The sequence below is a fragment of the Bombina bombina genome, chromosome 9 (genome assembly GCF_027579735.1).
Source record: "Bombina bombina isolate aBomBom1 chromosome 9, aBomBom1.pri, whole genome shotgun sequence".
NCBI lineage: Eukaryota > Metazoa > Chordata > Amphibia > Anura > Bombinatoridae > Bombina > Bombina bombina.
In genome coordinates, this window is record NC_069507.1 from 141,599,305 (window position 1) to 141,626,784 (window position 27,480).

General features: G+C 40.6%; 1 protein-coding gene across 1 annotated transcript in view; it reads right to left on the minus strand.

Moving 5' to 3' along the window:
- The window catches only part of IDE (insulin degrading enzyme), a 352,051-nt gene that overhangs the window by 239,748 nt on the left and 84,823 nt on the right, over positions 1-27,480 (minus strand). Inside the window, exons 6-7 of the mRNA XM_053692939.1 lie at positions 14,347-14,534; positions 13,622-13,759 (exon numbers count right to left, since the gene is read on the minus strand). Of these exons, the coding sequence (XP_053548914.1) occupies positions 13,622-13,759; positions 14,347-14,534 (326 nt within the window). The remainder of the gene's footprint in view (positions 1-13,621; positions 13,760-14,346; positions 14,535-27,480) is intronic.

Here is a 27,480-nt window from a genome sequence, read left to right on the forward strand (position 1 = left end):
AGAACGGAGAAACAACAATTTCCTGATTGATGTTGCGATCCGACACTATCTTGGAAAGAAATCCCAACTAGTACGAAGGACCGCCTTATCTGCATGAAAAATAAGGTAAGGGGAATCACACTGCATAGCAGAAATCTCAGAAATCTCTGTGAGCAGAAGAAATAGCGAGGAGAAACAAAACTTTCGAAGATAACAAATTAATATCAACAGAGTGCATAGGCTCAAACAGATTAAGGCTCCATAGAGGAGCAAGAGGTTTAAACACAGGCTTGATTCTGACCAAGGCCTGAACAAAAGATTGAACATCTGACAGGTCTGCCAGATGTTTATGCAAAAAAAAATAGACAGTACAGAGATCTGACCCTTCAGAGTACTGACTGACAATCCCTTCTCCAGGCCCTCCTGAATAAAGGACAGAATATGGGGAAACCTCACCCGACTCCAAGCGAAGCCCCTAGATTTGCACTAATAAAAAGTATTTACGCCATACTTTATGGTAAATATTGGGAGATACTGGCTTATGAGCCAGAAGCATGGTATTAACCCTTTCTGAAAAAAAAAGGTCCATCCTCAGTGTCAACCTCCCCAGAAGGAAGGACGACAACTAGACATATTTCCGAACCAAGTTGGAACAATTAGAATGAAAAAACCTGCACAAGAGAGAAGCTGGCTAAGACCCTGGAACATCCATATTCTGTCCACAGAAGGATGAGAAAAATCTCCTTCATAAGTAGGAAAGACTGACTCCTCGAGAACTAGGGTCCCTACAGAGACCCCAACTACTCCCCAGCCTGAGAGGCTGGCATCCATCGTCTCCTAAGTTGTTCAAATACAGATGACCTTGACAGAGCCACCAAGAAAGAGACTCTCTCCTGTGGTTGTCTAGGACCCTCCGCAGAGGTAGGTTTGAACAAACCTATGAGAAGACTCGGATAGAACCGAGCCACAAGAAAAAAGTCCATGGAGTCCACCAAGACAAATTAGTCCCAAGCACAGCACTACAGAGGGGTATGCAGAGAACAAAGTAAATACAGGCAGACAGAAAAAAGAACCGTCTCAAAACTGTAAAGAAAATCTTCAAGGAACCAATCATATGATTGACATTAAAGTAATTGGAGTGGACTGCGAAAACTCTTCTACTATCTCCCAGATTTAAAAAATCCATCCAAAAAGAGATCCCCAGATAAGGGACGAAACGGATATGAAATTGACAAACACAGATACCACTCAAGATCTTGTCCCCAAGACTGAAGGAGTACAGGACCTTAGGAAAAAAGCTCTTGTTCAGTCGTATCTTCCCAGGTTAAAGAAGAAAAAAACACAACAGAGTCAGAGCAAAAAAAAAAAAGACAAAGAAATATGGGTCTAGATTCAGATATCTACTGGAAGCAAGGTCACAGCCATTTCCTGACAGCTGAAAAAGCAAAAGGAACTCCAAGCTCCTTGGAAAGATTCTGGGATCTGAAGTCATATCAAAAGAAAGACCTGCAAAGTAAAATATTTTGTCTAGAAATAAAACTACAGAAATAAAAAAACAAAAAAACTGATCCTTATGCAATGAGGATTCAAAGCCTCTCCTAATCAAATAATAGGAAATAGAGCATCTACGAACATAAGCTTAGACAAAGTTGGAACAGTTAGACATGGAAATTTCTCCTCATCTAGGAACAAAAAAAACACACTATGGGAATGCTAAAACTGACACCTTTTAAAACAGTGTCCCAGATAAAAGCTCAGGCTGTCCAACTTGGTGACTCAGAGCTCCCCCAGTCACCATCTAGATACCGAACTTAGTGCGGACACCAGATCGACATAGCACAGGGTGACCCTGGACTCAAGAGATCCTCCTGCCTCAACCTCATAAGAAACCGAGATTATAGGCACCCGCAACTGAGTCCAGATAAAAAATAAGACTTAATTGTGAAAAACAGTTAGCGCTGAAACCTCATTAGCTAGCGAGCACACATTCAAAGTTCAAGTAGCTGTATTCAAACTGCAACCTAAGCTTGCTAGGCTAACCGCCTAGCTGACCGACAGACGGCTTTACCAGTCATAAAGAAACAGCACAGTGGATACGGTCCCTTTACCCTTAGCTACATAGCCAGGCATGCTAACCTAAGCTATGCCAAAGAGATTTGAGAAGTAGCCTTTTCTACTCGAAAAAAAAGGCAGCAAATATACTGTAATTGAGGCCATTGATCTATGCAGGCAACAGTGCAATAATGCAATTCTTAAACACAGAAGAGCATTTTATTTTGCAGATACTTATATCCCTATCACACCTGTGCCTGGAGATGATCCTGTAACACTCATGCTCTGGCTGGATGTCTTACCTCCTAAACCACAGGTGATCTTTCTCACTAAGAGGGGGATGGCCTATGTACAGCAGGCCAAGCTATAAATATCCTCAGAGAGAAGGAAATAATACAAAGAGAAGCTGCTATAGTCACAGTTGTGAAATTCCTCCTATGAGAGAGAATGAGAATTGCACAATCTATAAAATATAAATAGATCTTAAAGAAGATAAACAAAAATCTATGTTACTTGTAGAGCGCCAACAGATTCAGCAGCACTAGAATAATCCTAAAACCTATATGTATAATTATCCAAAAAAGCACTGACAGGCATTAACCCCAGATTAAAGGAGAAGAAGTGGCAAATCAATCTGATGCAGTTCTATTAAAAGGCTGCAATTACAAAAAATATCCACTAGATGGGAGCAAAAGATCAGGAATCAGAGCTAAACATAGGAAGTACTGATCGGACACAATAAAAAGGATGTTTACACCTAAAAATGCACAGAACTCCTCACAGAGAAGGATTGGATTGAATACAAGACTCCCAAAACTTTAATAAAATTTTAATAAAATTTTAAATAAAATAGCCGATATTGCTAGCACCCATAAGGGTGGAAATTACAACCAGCATTTCAGATAAATAGTGTTCTCCCGCACATAATGGAGCTGGCAAATTTGCGCCAAAAAGGAACTAAGGTGGGAACATTAAGCCCACCATCGCTAGACCTGAAAAAAAATTAAACACTTAAACGTGGTGTAGTCAATAACCCCATAGGATTTGAAAGCTATCTTATTTAAACCTTCACAAAAACATAATTTATGCTTACCTGATAAATTCCTTTCTTCTGTTGTGTGATCAGTCCACGGGTCATCATTACTTCTGGGATATAACTCCTCCCCAACAGGAAATGCAAGAGGATTCACCCAGCAGAGCTGCATACAGCTCCTCCCCTCTACGTCAGTCCCAGTCATTCGACCAAGAATCAACGAGAAAGGAGTAACCAAGGGTGAAGTGGTGACTGGAGTATAATTTAAAAGATATTTACCTGCCTTAAAACAGGGCGGGCCGTGGACTGATCACACAACAGAAGAAAGGAATTTATCAGGTAAGCATAAATTATGTTTTCTTCTGTTATGTGTGATCAGTCCACGGGTCATCATTACTTCTGGGATACCAATACCAAAGCAAAAGTACACGGATGACGGGAGGGATAGGCAGGCTCATTATACAGAAGGAACCACTGCCTGAAGAACCTTTCTCCCAAAAATAGCCTCCGAAGAAGCAAAAGTGTCAAATTTGTAAAATTTGGAAAAAGTATGAAGCGAAGACCAAGTTGCAGCCTTGCAAATCTGTTCAACAGAGGCCTCATTCTTAAAGGCCCAAGTGGAAGCCACAGCTCTAGTGGAGTGAGCTGTAATTCTTTCAGGAGGCTGCTGTCCAGCAGTCTCATAGGCTAAACGTATTATGCTACGAAGCCAAAAAGAGAGAGAGGTAGCAGAAGCTTTTTGACCTCTCCTCTGTCCAGAATAAACGACAAACAGGGAAGAAGTTTGGCGAAAATCTTTAGTTGCCTGCAAGTAGAACTTGAGGGCACGAACTACATCCAGATTGTGTAGAAGACGTTCCTTCTTTGAAGAAGGATTTGGACACAAGGATGGAACAACAATCTCTTGATTGATATTCCTGTTAGTGACTACCTTAGGTAAGAACCCAGGTTTAGTACGCAGAACTACCTTGTCTGAGTGAAAAATCAGATAAGGAGAATCACAATGTAAGGCTGATAACTCAGAGACTCTTCGAGCCGAGGAAATAGCCATTAAAAACAGAACTTTCCAAGATAACAATTTTATATCAATGGAATGAAGGGGTTCAAACGGAACACCCTGTAAAACGTTAAGAACTAAGTTTAAACTCCATGGCGGAGCAACAGCTTTAAACACAGGCTTGATCCTAGCTAAAGCCTGACAAAAGGCCTGGACGTCTGGATTTTCTGACAGACGCCTGTGTAACAAGATGGACAGAGCTGAAATCTGTCCCTTTAATGAACTAGCTGATAAACCCTTTTCTAAACCTTCTTGTAGAAAGGACAATATCCTAGGGATCCTAACCTTACTCCAGGAGTAACGTTTGGATTCGCACCAGTATAGGTATTTACGCCATATTTTATGGTAAATCTTTCTGGTAACAGGCTTCCTAGCCTGTATCAGGGTATCAATAACCGACTCAGAAAAACCACGTTTTGATAAAATCAAGCGTTCAATTTCCAAGCAGTCAGCTTCAGAGAAGTTAGATTTTGATGTTTGAATGGACCCTGTATCAGAAGGTCCTGTCTTAGAGGTAGAGACCAAGGCGGACAGGATGACATGTCCACTAGATCTGCATACCAAGTCCTGCGTGGCCATGCAGGCGCTATTAGAATCACTGATGCTCTCTCCTGTTTGATTTTGGCAATCAATCGAGGAAGCAGCGGGAAGGGTGGAAACACATAAGCCATCCCGAAGTTCCAAGGTGCTGTCAAAGCATCTATCAGAACCGCTCCCGGATCCCTGGATCTGGACCCGTAGTGAGGAAGTTTGGCGTTCTGGCGAGACGCCATGAGATCTATCTCTGGTTTGCCCCAACGTCGAAGTATTTGGGTAAAGACCTCCGGATGAAGTTCCCACTCCCCCGGATGAAAAGTCTGGCGACTCAAGAAATCCGCCTCCCAGTTCTCCACTCCCGGGATGTGGATTGCTGACAGGTGGCAAGAGTGAGACTCTGCCCAGCGAATTATCTTTGATACTTCCATCATTGCTAGGGAGCTTCTTGTCCCTCCCTGATGGTTGATGTAAGCTACAGTCGTGATGTTGTCCGACTGAAACCTGATGAACCCCCGAGTTGTTAATTGGGGCCAAGCCAGAAGGGCATTGAGAACTGCTCTCAATTCCAGAATGTTTATTGGAAGGAGACTCTCCTCCTGATTCCATAGTCCCTGAGCCTTCAGAGAATTCCAGACAGCGCCCCAACCTAGTAGGCTGGCGTCTGTTGTTACAATTGTCCAGTCTGGCCTGCTGAATGGCATCCCCCTGGACAGGTGTGGCCGATAAAGCCACCATAGAAGAGAATTTCTGGTCTCTTGATTCAGATTCAGAGTAGGGGACAAATCTGAGTAATCCCCATTCCACTGACTTAGCATGCACAATTGCAGCGGTCTGAGGTGTAGGCGTGCAAAAGGTACTATGTCCATTGCCGCTACCATTAAGCCGATCACCTCCATACATTGAGCTACTGACGGGTGTTGAATGGAATGAAGGACACGGCATGCATTTTGAAGCTTTGTTAACCTGTCTTCTGTCAGGTAAATCTTCATTTCTACAGAATCTATAAGAGTCCCCAAGAATGGAACTCTTGTGAGAGGAAAAAGAGAACTCTTCTTTTCGTTCACTTTCCATCCATGCGACCTTAGAAATGCCAGAACTAACTCTGTATGAGACTTGGCAGTTTGAAAGCTTGAAGCTTGTATTAGAATGTCGTCTAGGTACGGAGCTACCGAAATCCCTCGCGGTCTTAGTACCGCCAGAAGGGCACCCAGAACCTTTGTGAAGATTCTTGGAGCCGTAGCCAATCCGAATGGAAGAGCTACAAACTGGTAGTGCCTGTCTAGGAAGGCAAACCGTAGATACCGGTGATGATCTTTGTGAATCGGTATGTGAAGGTAAGCATCTTTTAAATCCACTGTGGTCATGTACTGACCCTTTTGGATCATGGGTAAGATTGTCCGAATAGTTTCCATTTTGAACGATGGAACTCTTAGGAATTTGTTTAGAATCTTTAAATCTAAGATTGGCCTGAAAGTTCCCTCTTTTTTTGGGAACCACAAACAGGTTTGAGTAGAACCCTTGTCCTTGTTCCGACCGCGGAACCGGATGGATCACTCCCATTAATAACAGATCTTGTACACAGCGTAGAAACGCTTCTTTCTTTATCTGGTTTGTTGACAACCTTGACAGATGAAATCTCCCTCTTGGGGGAGATAATTTGAAGTCTAGAAGGTATCCCTGAGATATGATCTCTAGCGCCCAGGGATCCTGAACATCTCTTGCCCAGGCCTGGGCGAAGAAAGAAAGTCTGCCCCCCACTAGATCCGGTCCCGGATCGGGGGCTCTCGGTTCATGCTGTCTTTGGGGCAGCAGCAGGTTTCCTGGCCTGCTTGCCCTTGTTCCAGGACTGGTTAGGCTTCCAGCCTTGCCTGTAACGAGCAACAGCTCCCTCCTGTTTTGGTGCAGTGGAGGTTGATGCTGCTCCTGTTTTGAAATTCCGAAAGGGACGAAAATTAGACTGTCTAGCCTTAGCCTTGGCTTTGTCTTGAGGTAGGGCGTGGCCCTTACCTCCTGTAATGTCAGCGATAATTTCTTTCAAACCGGGCCCAAATAAAGACTGCCCCTTGAAAGGTATATTAAGTAATTTGGACTTAGAAGTAACATCAGCTGACCAGGATTTTAGCCACAGCGCCCTACGTGCCTGGATGGCGAATCCTGAGTTCTTAGCCGTAAGTTTGGTTAAATGTACTACGGCCTCCGAAATGAATGAATTAGCTAGTTTAAGGACTCTAAGCCTGTCCGTAATGTCGTCTAGCGTAGATGAACTAAGGTTCTCTTCCAGAGAATCAATCCAAAATGCTGCCGCAGCCGTAATCGGCGCGATACATGCAAGGGGTTGCAATATAAAACCTTGTTGGACAAACATTTTCTTAAGGTAACCCTCTAATTTTTTATCCATTGGATCTGAAAAAGCACAGCTATCCTCCACCGGGATAGTGGTACGCTTAGCTAAAGTAGAAACTGCTCCCTCCACCTTAGGGACCGTTTGCCATAAGTCCCGAGTGGTGGCGTCTATTGGAAACATCTTTCTAAATATTGGAGGGGGTGAGAACGGCACACCGGGTCTATCCCACTCCTTAGTAACAATTTCAGTTAGTCTCTTAGGTATAGGAAAAACGTCAGTACTCGCCGGTACCGCAAAGTATTTATCCAACCTACACAGTTTCTCTGGTATTGCAACGGTGTTACAATCATTGAGAGCTGCTAAAACCTCCCCTAGTAATACACGGAGGTTCTCCAATTTAAATTTAAAATTTGAAATATCTGAATCCAATCTGTTTGGATCAGAACCGTCACCCACAGAATGAAGCTCTCCGTCCTCATGCTCTGGAAGCTGTGACGCAGTATCAGACATGGCCCTAGTATTGTCAGCGCACTCTGTTCTCACCCCAGAGTGATCACGCTTGCCTCTTAGTTCTGGTAATTTAGACAAAACTTCAGTCATAACAGTAGCCATATCTTGTAATGTTATCTGTAATGGCCGCCCAGATGTACAAGGCGCCATAATATCACGCACCTCCCGGGCGGGAGATGCAGGTACTGCCGCGTGAGGCGAGTTAGTCGGCATAACTCTCCCCTCGCTGTTTGGTGAAATTTGTTCAAATTGTACAGATTGACTTTTATTTAAAGTAGCATCAATACAGTTAGTACATAAATTTCTATTGGGCTCCACCTTGGCATTGGAACAAATGACACAGATATCTTCCTCTGAGTCAGACATGTTTAACACACTAGCAATAAACTTGCAACTTGGTTATAATCTTTTTTAGCAAAAACGTACTGTGCCTCAAAGAGGTACTAAACGATTAAATGACAGTTGAAATAATGAACTGAAAAAAACAGTTATAGCATCAAACTTTAAAACAACACAACATTTAGCAAAGGTTTGTTCCCATAGTAAAATAACAATAATTAAATTTGACATAAAAATTACAGAGCAACGTTTTTATTCACAGTCAATAAAAAATTCTCACAGCTCTGCTGAGAGAATCTACCTCCCTCTAAAGAAGTTTGAAGACCCCTGAGATCTGTCGGAGATGAACCGGATCATGCAGGAAATATAAGAGTAACTGACTGGAAATTTTTGATGCGAAGCAAAGAGCGCCAAAAACGGCCCCTCCCTCACACACAGCAGTGAAGAGAAAACGAAACTGTCACAATTAAAACCAAACAACTGCCAAGTGGAAAATAATGCCCAAATATTTATTCGCTCAGTACCTCAGAAATGTAAACGATTCTACATTCCAGCAAAAACGTTTAACATGATAAATACTTATTAAAAGGATTAGTGACTTTTAACAGAGTAGTTCCGGTGAAATACCATCCCCAGAATACTGAAGTGTATACATACATGTCATTATAACGGTATGGCAGGATTTTCTCATCAATTCCATTCAGAAAATAAAAACTGCTACATACCTCAATGCAGATTCATCTGCCCGCTGTCCCCTGATCTGAAGCTTTTACCTCCCTCAGATGGCCGAGAACAGCAATATGATCTTAACTACTCCGGTTAAAATCATAGTAAAAAACTCTGGTAGATTCTTCCTCAAACTCTGCCAGAGAAGTAATAACACGCTCCGGTGCTATTGTAAAATAACAAACTTTTGATTGAAGTCATAAAAACTAAGTATAATCACCATAGTCCTCTCACACATCCTATCTAGTCGTTGGGTGCAAGAGAATGACTGGGACTGACGTAGAGGGGAGGAGCTGTATGCAGCTCTGCTGGGTGAATCCTCTTGCATTTCCTGTTGGGGAGGAGTTATATCCCAGAAGTAATGATGACCCGTGGACTGATCACACATAACAGAAGAAAAGATCGATATCTAAGCAACCGGGAAAAAAAAGGGCTTTACAATTGCTCCCCTGACTTGGGTGGGCGCACAGCGCACCACCAAGTAAATCAGACTAAAGAGTCCGTGAAGTAGAGGGGAAACAATGCCACTCCCGGGTAAAACTGCAAAAAGGACCGGGCAATGGCGCTAACAGGGTTCACCATACAGAAGAGAGATGACCCTGAAGCGGCCGTAGATAAGATGCCTTCATGAGGGTAAGCGAATGGTGCCAAAAACACCAGACTAATCTCTGTTACAAAGCGCGTCTCGCTACCGCCATGTAAACAAGACATTCCAACAGATAATACACTGCAGAAAGGACAGGCTAATGGCGCCCAAATATTTTGCTAAGTGCGCAACTAGTAGCCATCCGCCCCGAGACATAAAACAAAAAATGGCGCTGCCTAACCAAAGTTTCTGCACTGCCTACTGAATTAAAGGACGTATATATACACACACACAAGACATGTCCTTACATTGCGGGCTATGGGTGCTAAGATGAAGGGTGCGCATAGTGCTTGATAAATAATAAAACGCGTATGAGCAATCCCAGTACCACCATTAGGATAAAAGCTCTAAGGCTATAGCTTACTATAACAGAAGCCCCTATATAAAAGACCATGGTGTAAAACATCACCCCAGGGTCTCAAACCCTAAGCCCCTACAGGTTTGCAGTACAGATCTGGTGTACACTGTTGGTAGCCTTACACCGTTATAGTGCCGTGCCACTTATGACTCCATATAATAGCCCACAGTCTAGTGTTATAATTTAGAGTAAACACACTGGCATGAAGAAGGCTTGCAGATCTGGTGTACAATGTTGGTAGCCTTACACCATTATAGTGCAGTACAGATTTGGTGTACACCGTTAGTAGTGTAAACAAACTGGCATGAAGAAGCTAAATTTTAAAAGCTTCTTTTCATTCCCCCACTGAGGGAATGAAAAGAGGCAAAAGTCCCCCACCTTTAGCCGTGAAGCCCCCCTCTTTAGACCACAAGCCATAGAGGGATAAGGGAATCCAGGGACTTACCAGTCTTGCAGCTTTCTCAGTAGCCCCAGGTCAGTCAGTAAAATCTTCATCCTGACAGGAACTTTAGAGCATCAACTGCAGGGTAGGCACCACATCTCCAGTTTGACAGACTCAGACGACCTCTGACAGGGACCTGGAGGGAAAGGAAAAGCAAAGTAACCAACCCTGGTTTTCCATATAGGGGTTAGCATAAATGTTGGAAGGTAAGCAAGGACTACTTTGCCATCTTCCAACTGCTAAAAGCCACCATTACTCTTACTAAAAAGGATTACATGTACACAGCATAGCCCCAATCCTTGCTTGCAGGAAGAAGTACCCATTAAAGGATTTAATATCTTCAGACACCATCTTGGCACATCCTCCTGATGTACAAGGCAAAGAATGACTGGGGATTATGGGTAATGGGAGTGACACTTAACAGCTCTGCTGGGGTGTTCTTTGCCTCCTCCTGGTGGCCAGAATCTAAATTCCCACTAGAAATTAGAATGGATTCAGGGACTCTCCATGCCAATGGGAAAGAAATAAAAAATATCTTCTATGTTATTGTAAATGCATAATGAAATTTTACTTTAAAAGGCCATCACAGTCAAATAATTACATGCTCTAATTCCTTAAAGCATGTAATTTTATGTCTATTGACCCTGCACTACTGTGTGTTTAATCCCTGCAAAGTTTGCCATCCCAAGTTTACACCAACCTATACACTAGGAGGGGTCCAACTATGCAATGGAGCATTTGAGATATGAGGATTTACAGGAGGAGTGGAAGTTCACTGTTTGCTCACTGGACCATATAGACACTCACATCAGAGTGCTCTGAAAGGAGAAAGAGCGTGTATTCTCCTTATAGTATAAGCAGTGAGTGGTGTTGGTACACTACATTCACTTGTTATAAGCAGCTCCAGAAGATTATATTTGTAAAAAGTAGAAAAATCACAGAAGCCATAAAAACATTTAGGTAAAATCCAAAACGCAGGATAGGACTGACAGCCAAGCTCTCCCCAAGCCCTTGTTCACTGGCATAGTTCAGAGCACAACCGTGCAGGTATTTAAAGTCATGATGTCTATTACAGACACCTGAATCTTATTAACTCTTAACAGTAAGTTTACAAAGTTAAAGGCTTCTATTGTTTAAATCTAATAGAATAACAATCTGTGTACAAGAAGGGTAAGAAACCCCTCCTGTTCCTGTACCTTACATATTGCAATAAATTCAGAATGAAAATAATACAAATAATAATAAAGAGGGATAGGATACAAATTAAATTCTTCTAGAATTATTTTTTGGATTCAATAAAATAAATTAACATACATGATGAGTTTAATCCACCAGGAATGTAAAGATCCACAATACTTCTCTCTGATCTAGAAGACATTCCCTATCCCCCTTCTTTTGTATTTGGGTATATGGTCTATTCCCTGTACCTGTAACAAAGCATCCCAAGACTTGTGTTCCTGTCGAAAATGTTTAGCTATAGGTGTATTACTGTCAGGGTTTTTGATGTCCCTTAAAAGGGACAGTCAAGTCCAAAAAAAACTTTCATGATTCAAATAGGGAATGTAATTTTAAACAATTTTCCAATTTACTTTTACCACCAATTTTGCTTTGTTCTCTTGGTATTCTTAGTTGAAAGCTAAACCTAGGAGGTTCATATGCTAATTTCTTAGACTTTGAAGGCCCCCTATAATCTAAATGCAGTTTGATAGTTTTTCACCACTAGAGGGTATTAGTTCATGTGTTTCATATAGATAACATTGAGCTCATGCACGTGAATTTACCGTGGAGTCAGCTCTAATTGGCTAAAATGAAAGTCTGTCAAAAGAACAGAATTAAGGGGGCAGTCTGCTGAGGCTTAGATACAAGGTTATTACAGAGGTAAAACGTGTATAATAATAACTGTGTTGGCTATAAAAAAACTGGGGAATGGGTAATTAAGGCATTATCTATATTTTAAAACAACAAAAATTCTGGTGTTAATTGTCCCTTTAAGTGTTGTAAAATCCTATCTCTAAGAGCACACCTAGTGCATCCAACATATTGCTTATTACATTCTTTACATGTTAGCAAATAAATGACATGTGTTGTGTTACAGTTGATGATAAATCTAATGTCATATTCCAATCCTGTAACTGATTAGGCAAATTTGTTGCCTGTCTTAATGTGTGTACATGTTTTGCAGATGTTCCCATTACATTGATTACATCCGACTCTGCTTGTGAGCCATGTACATTGTTGGTTTTGGGTAGCATGGAAGGAGATAACAAATTCTGTAAGGTCCTAGCCCTGTGGGTAGAGAAATTACAACCAAACAAGTTGACTTTACTTAATTTGTTGTCCCCTTGTAAGATGGGTAAGCAATTGCGTATAATGCTGCAAATTTTAGAATAATCACGACTGTAAGTTGCGATAATGTTTGGCTTTTTGTCAATGTAGTGTCTATCATTGATTTTATGTCTTAACAAATCACTTCTTGGTTTCAGGTTTGCCTTTTCGGCAGATTCTTCCAATAACTAAGTATTATAGCCTCTAGCTTGCAACCTTTGAAAAGTATCTGCAGAGTGTTTTTGGTATGTACTATCTTTTGAACAATTCTGTTTTTGTGCGTATAAATTGGTCATATGGTATGGACTTAATTTTGTGCTGTGGGTGACAAGAAGTGGAATGTAATATGGTATTACCAGCGCTAATTTTCCTGAAAAATTCAACTTTTACAGAAGACTAAGTAGATTTTATAGTAACATCCAGAAAGTTAATACTAGATGTGTTGTGCTTCAATGTGAATGAAAGATTAAAGTTAATATAGTTAATATATTCATGAAACAGGTGGATGGACTGTTCATTGCCCTCCCACACCAGCACCAAATCAATATATCTCCCGTAATATTTGATGTTACTCCTGTAGGGGTTACTTTCCCCAAAAACATAGCACAGCTCCCAGAATCCCATATAGAGATTAGCTTAGGACAGTGAAAATTTAGTACCCATTGCTGTGCCACGCTTCTGGAGATGGTAACGATCTTCAAAATAAAAAAAATATTAGTGAGTAAATACTACACCATAAGATACAAAAATTGAGTGGTACAAGTGTCATATTGTGAGAATGTGTTCAAAGAATACTCTAGTGCTCTCAAGCCTTCTTTGTACAGAATTGAAGTGTACAATGATGAAAAATCTATAGTGACAAACCTGTACGTATCACGCCATTGTATGGTCTCAATCTGTTGGATAAATGAAGTAGAATCCTTTAGATAACCATACAGGTTGGTCACAATAGGTTGCAAAAATGTGTCAACCAAATCAGAAACCTTGAGTGATCCTATGCCCACCATTTTGGGGCGGCCAGGGGGATGAGCAGAATCTTTGTGTAACTTCGGGAAGTAGTGAAACACTGGAGTAACAGGGTGTTCAGGAAGTAAGCTCTCCGCTACTCTGTTTGTAACTATGCCATTTGCTTTGGCTGTCTCTATTATTTTACTTAATATTAGAGAATAGGTATTAGTAGGGTCAGAAGAAAGAGGTTCATAGGTGTCTATATCATTATGTAGCCTGCTGGCCTCAGCCGAGTAGTGAGTCCTATTCAAAAGCACCACATTACCCCCTTATCTGACTCTTTAATGACTATACTATGATCTTGAGCAAGATCATGTAAAGCTTTTCGCTCTTCAGGATTCAAACTTTGATCTGAGCGCTTGTTTTTCTTATCCAATTCGATGAGTTGAATTTCTAGGGTTTGCTGAAAAACATTAAGTGTTTGACCTTGAACATGTACAGGGTAAAAGGGACTCTTTGTTTTAAATTTACTAAGATTAATTTCTTTCATTGTAGATCCAATGCTGTTATTTTGCACACCCTCATTTTCCAATAACATATGTTGCATATCACAGATTACAGCATGTTCATCAAAATTCAAAACTGAAGGTGTGCAATACAGATTAGGAGTCAAGGTAGGGGCTTCAATATTGTCTTCAGTGCCTAAAAAATGTTTTTTTTTAAAGTTAAGTCCCTAACAAATCTATTGACGTCTAATATTGTGGAAAACAAATCAAAATGGCAACTGGGTGAAAAACTTAAACCCCTACTCAATAGTGATATTTCAAAATCATTAAGTTGCCTAGATAATAGGTTTATCACATTTACTGACATGCAATCTTGTATGGAATTTGTTTCCTTTGGGGGTAACTGGTGCTGTTTGTGCTTTCTTCCTCTTCCCCCTCTACGTACCTTCTTTTTATTTTTGTGTGGGATTTGTGTGTGCCTACCCTATTTTTTTGAAAGAGTAGGAATTGAGGAACAGGGTGGATTTAAAACAGAGATGGTCACCTGAGTTGGAGAGTGACTAATAGGTTGCTGAGGTGTTTCTGTATCAGATGTATCACAATCATATTCAGTTTCGCTGAAAGTTACTTTCTTGGGTTGTTTATGTTTGGCTGAATGTGGTTTATTAGCCCCTTTGTGTTGTTGTTTGTTAGTGTATGTTCTTCTTAAAGGGACAGTGCACTGAAAATACACTAATATTAAAACAATTTTACAATGACTTGTTATACCAACTGCAGAGTATAAAATGTATGAAAAAACAATTTATATAAGAACTTACCTGATAAATTAATTTCTTTCATATTAGCAAGAGTCCATGAGCTAGTGACGTATGGGATATACATTCCTACCAGGAGGGGCAAAGTTTCCCAAACCTTAAAATGCCTATAAATACACCCCTCACCACACCCACAATTCAGTTTAAAGAATAGCCAAGAAGTGGGGTGATAAGAAAGGAGCGAAAGCATAAAAAAAATAAGTAATTGGAATAATTGTGCTTTATACAAAAAAATCATAACCACCACAAAAAAGGGTGGGCCTCATGGACTCTTGCTAATATGAAAGAAATGAATTTATCAGGTAAGTTCTTACATAAAACAGAATTTATGTTTACCTGATAAATTACTTTCTCCAACGGTGTGTCCGGTCCACGGCGTCATCCTTACTTGTGGGATATTCTCTTCCCCAACAGGAAATGGCAAAGAGCCCAGCAAAGCTGGTCACATGATCCCTCCTAGGCTCCGCCTACCCCAGTCATTCGACCGACGTTAAGGAGGAATATTTGCATAGGAGAAACCATATGATACCGTGGTGACTGTAGTTAAAGAAAATAAATTATCAGACCTGATTAAAAAAACCAGGGCGGGCCGTGGACCGGACACACCGTTGGAGAAAGTAATTTATCAGGTAAACATAAATTCTGTTTTCTCCAACATAGGTGTGTCCGGTCCACGGCGTCATCCTTACTTGTGGGAACCAATACCAAAGCTTTAGGACACGGATGAAGGGAGGGAGCAAATCAGGTCACCTAAATGGAAGGCACCACGGCTTGCAAAACCTTTCTCCCAAAAATAGCCTCAGAAGAAGCAAAAGTATCAAACTTGTAAAATTTGGTAAAAGTGTGCAGTGAAGACCAAGTCGCTGCCCTACATATCTGATCAACAGAAGCCTCGTTCTTGAAGGCCCATGTGGAAGCCACAGCCCTAGTGGAAGGAGCTGTGATCCTTTCAGGAGGCTGCCGTCCGGCAGTCTCGTAAGCCAATCTGATGATGCTTTTAATCCAAAAAGAGAGAGAGGTAGAAGTTGCTTTTTGACCTCTCCTTTTACCAGAATAAACAACAAACAAGGAAGATGTTTGTCTAAAATCCTTTGTAGCATCTAAATAGAATTTTAGAGCGCGAACAACATCCAAATTGTGCAACAAACGTTCCTTCTTCGAAACTGGTTTCGGACACAGAGAAGGCACGACTATCTCCTGGTTAATGTTTTTGTTAGAAACAACTTTTGGAAGAAAACCAGGTTTAGTACGTAAAACCACCTTATCTGCATGGAACACCAGATAAGGAGGAGAACACTGCAGAGCAGATAATTCTGAAACTCTTCTAGCAGAAGAAATTGCAACCAAAAACAAAACTTTCCAAGATAATAACTTAATATCAACGAAATGTAAGGGTTCAAACGGAACCCCCTGAAGAACTGAAAGAACTAAGTTGAGACTCCAAGGAGGAGTCAAAGGTTTGTAAACAGGCTTGATTCTAACCAGAGCCTGAACAAAGGCTTGAACATCTGGCACAGCTGCCAGCTTTTTGTGAAGTAACACAGACAAGGCAGAAATCTGTCCCATCAAGGAACTTGCAGATAATCCTTTTTCCAATCCTTCTCGAAGGAAGGATAGAATTTTAGGAATCTTAACCTTGTCCCAAGGGAATCCTTTAGATTCACACCAACAGATATATTTTTTCCAAATTTTGTGGTAAATTTTTCTAGTTACAGGCTTTCTGGCCTGAACAAGAGTATCAATAACCGAATCTGAGAACCCTCGCTTTGATAAGATCAAGCGTTCAATCTCCAAGCAGTCAGCTGGAGTGGGACCAGATTCGGATGTTCGAACGGACCTTGAACAAGAAGGTCTCGTCTCAAAGGTAGCTTCCATGGTGGAGCCGATGACATATTCACCAGATCTGCATACCAAGTCCTGCGTGGCCACGCAGGAGCTATCAAGATCACCGACGCCCTCTCCTGATTGATCCTGGCTACCAGCCTGGGGATGAGAGGAAACGGCGGGAATACATAAGCTAGTTTGAAGGTCCAAGGTGCTACTAGTGCATCTACTAGAGTCGCCTTGGGATCCCTGGATCTGGACCCGTAGCAAGGAACCTTGAAGTTCTGACGAGAGGCCATCAGATCCATGTCTGGAATGCCCCACAGTTGAGTGATTTGGGCAAAGATTTCCGGATGGAGTTCCCACTCCCCCGGATGCAATGTCTGACGACTCAGAAAATCCGCTTCCCAATTTTCCACTCCTGGGATGTGGATTGCAGACAGGTGGCAGGAGCGAGTCTCCGCCCATTGAATGATTTTGGTCACTTCTTCCATCGCCAGGGAACTCCTTGTTCCCCCCTGATGGTTGATGTACGCAACAGTCGTCATGTTGTCTGATTGAAACCGTATGAACTTGGCCCTCGCTAGCTGAGGCCAAGCCTTGAGAGCATTGAATATCGCTCTCAGTTCCAGAATATTTATCGGTAGAAGAGATTCTTCCCGAGACCAAAGACCCTGAGCTTTCAGGGATCCCCAGACCGCGCCCCAGCCCATCAGACTGGCGTCGGTCGTGACAATGACCCACTCTGGTCTGCGGGAGGTCACCCCTTGTGACAGGTTGTCCAGGGACAGCCACCAACGGAGTGAGTCTCTGGTCCTCTGATTTACTTGTATCTTCGGAGACAAGTCTGTATAGTCCCCATTCCACTGACTGAGCATACACAGTTGTAATGGTCTTAGATGAATGCGCGCAAAAGGAACTATGTCCATTGCCGCTACCATCAAACCTATCACTTCCATGCACTGCGCTATGGAAGGAAGAGGAACGGAATGAAGTATCCGACAAGAGTTTAGAAGTTTTGTTTTTCTGGTCTCTGTCAGAAAAATCCTCATTTCTAAGGAGTCTATTATTGTTCCCAAGAAGGGAACTCTCGTCGACGGAGATAGAGAACTCTTTTCCACGTTCACTTTCCATCCGTGAGATCTGAGAAAGGCCAGGACTATGTCCGTGTGAGCCCTTGCTTGAGGAAGGGACGACGCTTGAATCAGAATGTCGTCCAAGTAAGGTACTACAGCAATGCCCCTTGGTCTTAGCACCGCCAGAAGGAACCCTAGTACCTTTGTGAAAATCCTTGGAGCAGTGGCTAATCCGAAAGGAAGCGCCACGAACTGGTAATGCTTGTCCAGGAATGCGAACCTTAGGAACCGATGATGTTCCTTGTGGACAGGAATATGTAGATACGCATCCTTTAAATCCACCGTGGTCAAGAATTGACCTTCCTGGATGGAAGGATTGTTCGAATGGTTTCCATTTTGGACGATGGAACCTTGAGAAACTTGGTTAGGATCTTGAGATCTAAGATTGGTCTGAACGTTCCCTCTTTTTTGGGAACTACGAACAGATTGGAGTAGAACCCCATCCCTCGTTCTTTTAATGGAACAGGATGAATCACTTCCAGAAGATAACCTTGGGAGACTATTTCTAGCGCCCAAGGATCCAGAACATCTCTTGCCCAAGCCTGAGTGAAGAGAGAGAGTCTGCCCCCCACCAAATCCGGTCCCGGATCGGGGGCCCGCATCTCATGCTGTCTTGGGAGCAGTGGCAGGTTTCTTGGCCTGCTTTCCTTTGTTCCAGCCTTGCATTGGTCTCCAGGCTGGATTGGCTTGAGAAGTATTACCCTCCTGCTTAGAGGACGTAGCACTTGGGGCTGGTCCGTTTCTGCGAAAGGGACGAAAATTAGGTTTATTTTTGGCCTTGAAAGACCTATCCTGAGGAAGGGCGTGGCCCTTGCCCCCAGTGATATCAGAGATAATCTCTTTCAAGTCAGGGCCAAACAGTGTTTTCCCCTTGAAAGGAATGTCAAGCAATTTGTTCTTGGAAGACGCATCCGCTGACCAAGATTTTAACCAAAGCGCTCTGCGCGCCACAATAGCAAACCCAGAATTTTTCGCCGCTAACCTAGCCAATTGCAAGGTGGCGTCTAGGGTGAAAGAATTAGCCAATTTAAGAGCACGAATTCTGTCCATAATCTCCTCATAAGAAGAAGAATTACTAATAATCGCCTTTTCTAGCTCATTGAACCAGAAACACGCGGCTGTAGTGACAGGGACAATGCATGCAATTGGTTGTAGAAGGTAACCTTGCTGAACAAACATCTTTTTTTAGCAAACCTAATTTTTTATCCATAGGATCTTGGAAAGCACAACTATCTTCTATGGGTATAGTGGTGCGCTTGTTTAGAGTAGAAACCGCCCCCTCGACCTTGGGGACTGTCTGCCATAAGTCCTTTCTGGGGTCGACTATAGGAAACAATTTTTTTAAATATGGGGGGAGGTACGAAAGGTATACCGGGCCTGTCCCATTCTTTATTAACAATGTACGCCACCCGCTTGGGTATAGGAAAAGCTTCGGGGGGCCCCGGGGCCTCTAGGAACTTGTCCATTTTACATAGTGTTTCTGGAATGACCAGATAATCACAATCATCCAAATTGGATAACACCTCCTTAAGCAGAGCGCGGAGATGTTCCAACTTAAATTTAAAAGTAATCACATCAGGTTCAGCTTGTTGAGAAATTTTTCCTGAATCTGAAATTTCTCCCTCAGACAAAACCTCCCTGGCCCCCTCAGACTGGTGTAGGGGCCTTTCAGAAACAATATCATCAGCGTCCTCATGCTCTTCAGTATTTCCTAAAACAGAGCAGTCGCGCTTTCGCTGATAAGTGGGCATATTGGCTAAAATGTTTTTGATAGAATTATCCATTACAGCCGTTAATTGTTGCATAGTAAGGAGTATTGGCGCGCTAGATGTACTAGGGGCCTCCTGTATGGGCAAGACTGGTGTAGACGAAGGAGGGGATGATGCAGTACCATGCTTACTCCCCTCACTTGAGGAATCATCTTGGGCATCATTTTTACTAAATTTTTTATGACATAAATCACATCTATTTAAATGAGAAGGAACCTTGGCTTCCCCACAGTCAGAACACAATCTATCTGGTAGTTCAGACATGTTAAACAGGCATAAACTTGATAACAAAGCACAAAAAACGTTTTAAAATAAAACCGTTACTGTCACTTTAAATTTTAAACTGAACACACTTTATTACTGCAATTGCGAAAAAGTATGAAGGAATTGTTCAAAATGCACCAAAATTTCACCACAGTGTCTTAAAGCCTTAAAAGTATTGCACACCAAATTTGGAAGCTTTAACCCTTAAAATAACGGAACCGGAGCCGTTTTTATATTTAACCCCTTTACAGTCCCTGGAATCTGCTTTGCTGAGACCCAACCAAGCCCAAAGGGGAATACGATACCAAATGATGCCTTCAGAAAGACTTTTCTATGTATCAGAGCTCCACACACATGCAGCTGCATGTCATGCTGTTCTCAAAAACAAGTGCGCCATACCGGCGCGAAAATGAGGCTCTGACTATGATTAGGGAAAGCCCCTATAGAATAAGGTGTCTAAAACAGTGCCTGCCGATATTATTTTACAAAAAATACCCAGATTAAATGATTCCTCAAGGCTAAATATGTGTAAATATGATCGATTTAGCCCAGAAAATGTCTACAGTCTTAATAAGCCCTTGTGAAGCCCTTATTTACTGTCTGAATAAAAATGGCTTACCGGATCCCATAGGGAAAATGACAGCTTCCAGCATTACATCGTCTTGTTAGAATGTGTCATACCTCAAGCAGCAAAAGACTGCTCACTGTTCCCCCAACTGAAGTTAATTCCTCTCAACAGTCCTGTGTGGAACAGCCATGGATTTTAGTAACGGTTGCTAAAATCATTTTCCTCATACAAACAGAAATCTTCATCTCTTTTCTGTTTCAGAGTAAATAGTACATACCAGCACTATTTTAAAATAACAAACTCTTGATTGAATAATAAAAACTACAGTTAAACACTAAAAAACTCTAAGCCATCTCCGTGGAGATGTTGCCTGTACAACGGCAAAGAGAATGACTGGGGTAGGCGGAGCCTAGGAGGGATCATGTGACCAGCTTTGCTGGGCTCTTTGCCATTTCCTGTTGGGGAAGAGAATATCCCACAAGTAAGGATGACGCCGTGGACCGGACACACCTATGTTGGAGAAATTATGTTTTCTTTCATGTAATTAGCAAGAGTCCATGAGCTAGTGACGTATGGGATAATAAATACCCAAGATGTGGAACTTCCACGCAAGAGTCACTAGAGAGGGAGGGATAAAAATAAAGACAGCCAATTCCGCTGAAAAATGAATCCACTACCCAAATCAAACAAGTTTCAAGTTTTATAATGAAAAAAACTGAAATTATAAGCAGAAGAATCAAACTGAGACAGCTGCCTGAAGTACCATTCTACCAAAACTGTTTCTAAAGAAGAAAAAACATCAAAATGGTAGAACATAGTAAAAGTATGCAAAGAAGACAAAGTCATTGCTTTGCAAATCTGATCAACAGAAGCTTCATTCTTTAAAAAGCCCAGGAAGTAGAAACTTACCTAGTAGAATGAGCCGTAATCCTCTGAGGCGGGAATCCACCCGACTCCAAATAAGCATGATGAATCAAAGTTTAAGCAAGATGCCAAATAAATGGCAGAAGCTTTTTGACCTTCCTAAAACCAGAAAAGATAAAAAATAGACTAGAAGTCTATCTGAAATCTGAATAGCTTCAACATAGAAAGTAAGAATCTCACCAAAGAAGTCTTAGGAAAAGAATAATTCCTCCCTAATGTTTGTTAGAATTTACAACTTTAGGTAAGAATTGAAATGAGGACAGGAAAAACCACCTTTTCCTGATGAAAAAAATCAGAAAAAAGAGATTCACAAGAAAGAACAGATAATTCAAAAGCTGTTCTAGCTGAAGAGATGTCCAAAAAGAACAATACTTTCCATGAAAGTAATTAATGTCCAGAGCAAGCATATGCTCAAATAGAAGAGCCTGAAAAACCTTCAGAACCCAAATAAGACTCCAAGGAGGAGAAATTGGCTTAATGACAGGTTTGATACGAATCAAAACCTGAACAAAATGATGAATATCAGGAAGTAACACTGCCTTATCCTGATGAAAAATCAGAAAAAGATATTCACAAAAAAAGAGCAGATAACTCAAAAATTCTTCTAGCAGAAGAAATAACCAAAAGGAACAATACTTTCCAAGAAAGTAATTTAATGTTCAGAAAAAGCATAGTTTCAAAACGGAGGAGCCTGTAAAGCCCTCAGCACCAAATTGAGACTCCAAAGAGGAGAGATTGAATTAATGACAGGCTTGATACGGACCAAAGCCTGAACAAAACAATGAATATCAGGATGATTAGCAATCTTTCTGTGAAAAAAAGAACAGAACTGCAGACAAAACCATATCCAAACCAACCTGAAAAAAATAATAAAATTCTATGAATTTTAAAAGAATGCCAAGAAAAGTAGGTCTTCCAGACTCAATAATAAATCTTTCTAGAGACAGATTTACGAGCCTGAAACCAAGCGTTCAATCTCCATCCCTTCAAATTTAATGATTTGAGATCCTGATGGAAAAAATGAGCCTTGAGAAAGAAGGTCTGGTTTAAACGGAAGTGTTCAAGATCCGCAACTGGCCATCCGAATGAAATCCGCATACCAAAACCTGAGAGGCCATGCTGGAGCCACCAGCATAACAAACAAATAATCCATAAGAATTTTGGAAATCACTTTGGAAGAAGAACTAGAGGCGGAAAGAAATAGGCAAAAAGATAATTTCCAAAGAAATGTCAATGCATACACTACTTCCGCCTGAGGATCCCCGGACCTGAATAGGATCCTGGGAAGTTCTTTATTCAGATGAGATGCCAACAAATCTATTTCTATAGAAATGCTCACATCTGAAAAATTGAAAAAGCTTATCTGGGTATGAGAGACCATTCTCCCAGATGTAAAGCTTGATTAACAGAGATAATCCGCTTCCCAAATATCTATACCTGGGAAAAAAAACACAGAATGTAGAAAAGAACTGGATTTAGCCTAAGCTAATATCCGAGACACTTCTGTCACAGCCTAAGGACTGATAGTCCTACCCTGATGATTAACATACACCATAGTTGTGATATTGTCTGAAAAACAATAAACGTCTCTTCCTCAAAAGAAACTAACTGAAAAACTCTGAGAAAACACAGAGTTCTAAAGTATCAAATGGTAATCTCGCCTCCTGAGATTTCCAAACCCCTTGTGCTGACAGAGATCCTCAGACAGCCTCCCAACCAAAAAGACTCACATCTGTAGAGATCATGGTCCAGGTTGAAAGAAACGAAGAGACCTGTAGAACTAAATGATGGTGATCTTAACCACCAAATCAAGAGAGATAAATATTAGGATTTGAAGATTTAAAATGCGAAATCCTAGAATCCCTGCACCATAATTCAGCATAAAAAACTGGAAAGGTTATTTCTATTGAAAATGAGCAAAGGGAATTGAATCCAATGCTGTGGCCATAAGACCTAAAACTTCTATGCATATATAGCAACTGAAGGAAATAATAGAGACTAAAGGTACCGACAGACGGAACCCAATAAAATTGTCCCTTGTCTGATAGAGACAAAGACAGTGACACAAACTATCTGGAAACCCAAAAAAAGGTGACCCTTGTGAGAGGAATCAAGAGCTTTTGAAAGAAAGATCCTCTAACTATGTCCTGAAGAACAAAGTGAATCATATGAGATTCCGCATCCTCAGAAAATAATCTGAATGAATACAGAAAAAATATGCATTTATTGTATCTAAAGAAAACAAATAATGCTATCACTGACCAAAAAAAGCAGAATAGTTTGAATAAAAACTCCAAAACTCAGTTCCTAAAAATGGAACTGGAAGAAATACCCCAAAAGATTCCAGGTCTGAGCAGCGCTTGAACCCCACGGGTGACTAGCCATGCTTCAACAGTACCCAAAATAAATAGGACCGAAACACACTTAAAGGGACAGTTTACTCAAATATTTTCTCCCCTTTAATTTGTTCCCAATGATCCACTTTACCTGTTGGAGTGTATTAAATTGTTTACAAGTAGCTCCTTTACCCTTATATTGGCATTTGAAATTGTTAATTTAGCATGTGGTATCCCCACCTATTCTGAAAGTTTGTGGCCGTGCGTACCAGCTATAGATAAGCTTTGTAAACACAGCCAGCAGAAGAAATTACACTCCCAGTGTGATAAAGCAGAGATAAGGTAATAAAATGTTGATTTTCCATTGTTCTCTCAAAGTATTGGTGATTGTTTTAAGGACAGATATAAGATAAAGAAGCAGGTATATGTACACAATGTGATACAGTAATGAGATCTGATTATACCTACAAGCTCAACCTATTTTATTAGGCTGTGGCTTCAAAACACAAAATCAGAGCTTTAATATACACAAATAAACCTTAAAAAGCTAAATTTTCATACATTTTTTACTCTGCAGTTGGTAAAAAAAGCAATTGTAAACACATTAAGGGAAAAACTATTTTACAGTATACTGTCCCTTTAAAGAAAGTGTTAGCCTTACTGGAATAAAATCAAAGAAATTTGGACCTGAATAGAACCAAATACATTTCAAAAAAGTCTTAACCTGCCCCTTGCCAGCCAAGCTGGAATACGGCACATACATCGCAATTTAAGGGAGCTGATTTTGAAAGGAAAAAATTTCCAATTAAAAACATGTTACTTGGGAAAGAATTCAGGAATTCATTCCATAATAAGAACAACCAAACTAATGTAAGCTTAAAGTTTTAGTCTTAGAACTTAATCTTGAAGCCCAGAGTAACAGTTAAGAATTGAATCCAATCATAAAACAAATAATTGATTATCTTAGAACAAAAGAAATATGGATTTTTAGAAATCACAAAATTCTTCTAGCTCAAACAGCTAAAGACATAGATTAAATCTCATTTGCGAAAATATTCAATAAAAAGAAGACACAAATGAAATTATTAGCATGATAGACCAGTTAAAGGACCAGACAATACAGTGGACTTGCATAATCAATAAATGCAAAACAACAAGACAAATGCAACAGCACCTAGTCTAGTAAATTTTGTCCCTTTAACAATGCTAAAATAAATCATAATCTGATACTTGAACTTAAAGTAAACAGAAAAAAAGAAGCAATTGCAACATCCAAATAAATCATAGGTCCATAAAAAGTACCTGAAACTAAATAATTTTCCATAAATAAGATACAACCATCTAAAGGAAAATAAATACTATTTTGCTATAGAAACAATAGCATAATTAGGAGTAGAGATAGCCCCAATAAATTGGAGAACCCTCCAAATTGAATTAAACTGCCGGCAAAGAGTATAGTTTAAAACCTTTGAAGAAGAAATAAAAGAAAATTCTCAGCCTATTCCATTCCCTAGTATAAGGAATTGGAAAAAAACCTCTGAAAACACAGAAGAATAAATAAGCAGAAATAGTGTTAGCTAGTCTAGAAAAAGAACTAGTTACCTTAATGTAAAATAATCAACACCTTTTCAACAAAGAACAAATGTACTTTAATAAAAAAGTAGATTTGTTAGTGTCAATATCTGATGAAGAAAATTCTGAATGAGAAAAAACATCATCAGAGAAGGATAAATCAGTATGTTGTTGGTCATTTGAAACTTCAATAATTAAAAAAGAAGTTGAAAAAGACCTAAAAGTTTTTATTAGAAGGCACAAAGTCAGATAAAAGCCTTTAAAATAGAATCAGAAAAATATTTCTTAAAAATCTTCTAAATATTTCTTGTACATAAGATGTAAAAAGAATGGCAATATATAAAGCATAAATACTAATGGATTCTGCATGTAAAAGTTTATCATGATAACCTATTACAAACCATAGCTAAAGATAAACATTCATAACATTTAAAATAAATTAACTTAGCTTTGGTAGGACTGAACTCAGTCAAGCGTTTTTCCAGAAGTAGCTTCTGATCCAGGGTCAATCTGAGACATCTTGCAATATGTAATAGAGAAAACAACATATAAAGCAAAATCTATCAAATTCCTTAAATGACAGTTTCAGGAATGGGAAAAAAATGCCAATAAACAAGCTTCAAGCAACCAGAAGCAAATAAACAATGAGACTTAAATAATGTGGAGACAATAATGACGCCCATATTTTTTAGCGCCAAAAAAGACGCCCACATTATTAGGCGCCTAAATGCTTTTGGAGCCAAGAATGACGCCACATCCGGCAACGCCGACATTTTTGTGGCAAAACGTCAAAAAATGACGCAAACACAAACAACTTCCGGCGACAAGTACGACGCCGGAAATGACAAAGAAAATATTTTGCGCCAAAAAAATCCAAGCCGAGAATGACGCAATAAAAATGAAGCATTTTCAGCCCCCGCGAGCCAAACAGCCCACAGGAAAAAGTAAAATTTAAGGTAAGAAAAAATTTATTATCCCAAATAATGAAACTGACTGTCTGAAAACAGAATTTATGCTTACCTGATAAATTACTTTCTCCAACGGTGTGTCCGGTCCACGGTTTCATCCTTACTTGTGGGATATTCTCCTCCCCTACAGGAAATGGCAAGGAGAGCAAACAGCAAGAGCTGTCCATATAGCCCCCCCTCTGGCTCCGCCCCCCAGTCATTCGACCGACGGTTAGGAGAAAAAGGAGAAACTATAGGGTGCCGTGGTGACTGTAGTGTATAAAGAAAGAAATTTTTCAAACCTGATTAAAAAACCAGGGCGGGCCGTGGACCGGACACACCGTTGGAGAAAGTAATTTATCAGGTAAGCATAAATTCTGTTTTCTCCAACATTGGTGTGTCCGGTCCACGGTTTCATCCTTACTTGTGGGAACCAATAACAAAGCTTTAGGACACGGATGAAGGGAGGGAGCAAATCAGGTTACCTAAACGGAAGGCACCACGGCTTGCAAAACCTTTCTCCCAAAAATAGTATCGAATTTGAAAATTTGGCCAAGTATGCAGGGAAGACCAAGTCGCTGCCCTACAGATCTGATCAACAGAAGCCTCGTTCTTGAAGGCCCATGTGGAAGCCACAGCTCTAGTAGAATGAGCTGTAAATTGTTCAGGAGGCTGCCGTCCAGCAGTCTCATAAGCCAATCGGATGATGCTTTTCAGCCAAAAGTAAAGAGAGGTAACAGTAGCTTTCTGTCCTCTCCTCTTACCAGAATAGACGACAAACAAAGAAGATGTCTGTCTGAAATCCTTCGTTGCTTCTAAATAGAATTTCAAAGCACGAACTACATCTAAATTATATAACAAACGTTCCTTCTTCGAAACTGGATTCGGACACAGAGAAGGAACCACTATTTCCTGGTTAATATTCCTGTTGGAAACCACTTTTGGAAGAAAACCAGGCTTTGTACGTAAAACTACCTTATCTGTATGGAATACCAGATAGGGTGAACACACTGCAAAGCAGACAATTCAGAAACTCTTCTAGCAGAAGAAAAAGCAGAACTTTCCAAGATAGTAACTTAACATCTATGGAATGTAAGGGTTCAAACGGAACCCCTTGAAGAAATGAAAGAACTAAATTTAGACTCCATGGAGGAGTCAAAGGTCTGTAGACAGGCTTGATTCTGACTAAAGCCTGTACAAACACCTGTACATCTGGCACGGCTGCCAGACGTTTGTGCAACAAAACAAACAGAGCAGATATCTGTCCTTTTAGAGAACTAGCTGACAAACCTTTATCCAAACCCTCTTGGAGAAAGGAAAATATCCTCTGAATTTTAATTTTACTCCAAGAGTATCCCTTGGAGTCGCACCAACAGATATATTTTTTCCATATCTTATGGTAAATTTTCCTAGTCACAGGCTTCCTGACCTGAATCAGAGTATCTATAACCGAATCCGAAAACCCACGCTTAGATAGAATCAAGCGTTCAATTTCCAAGCAGTCAGTTGCAGAGAGACTAGAT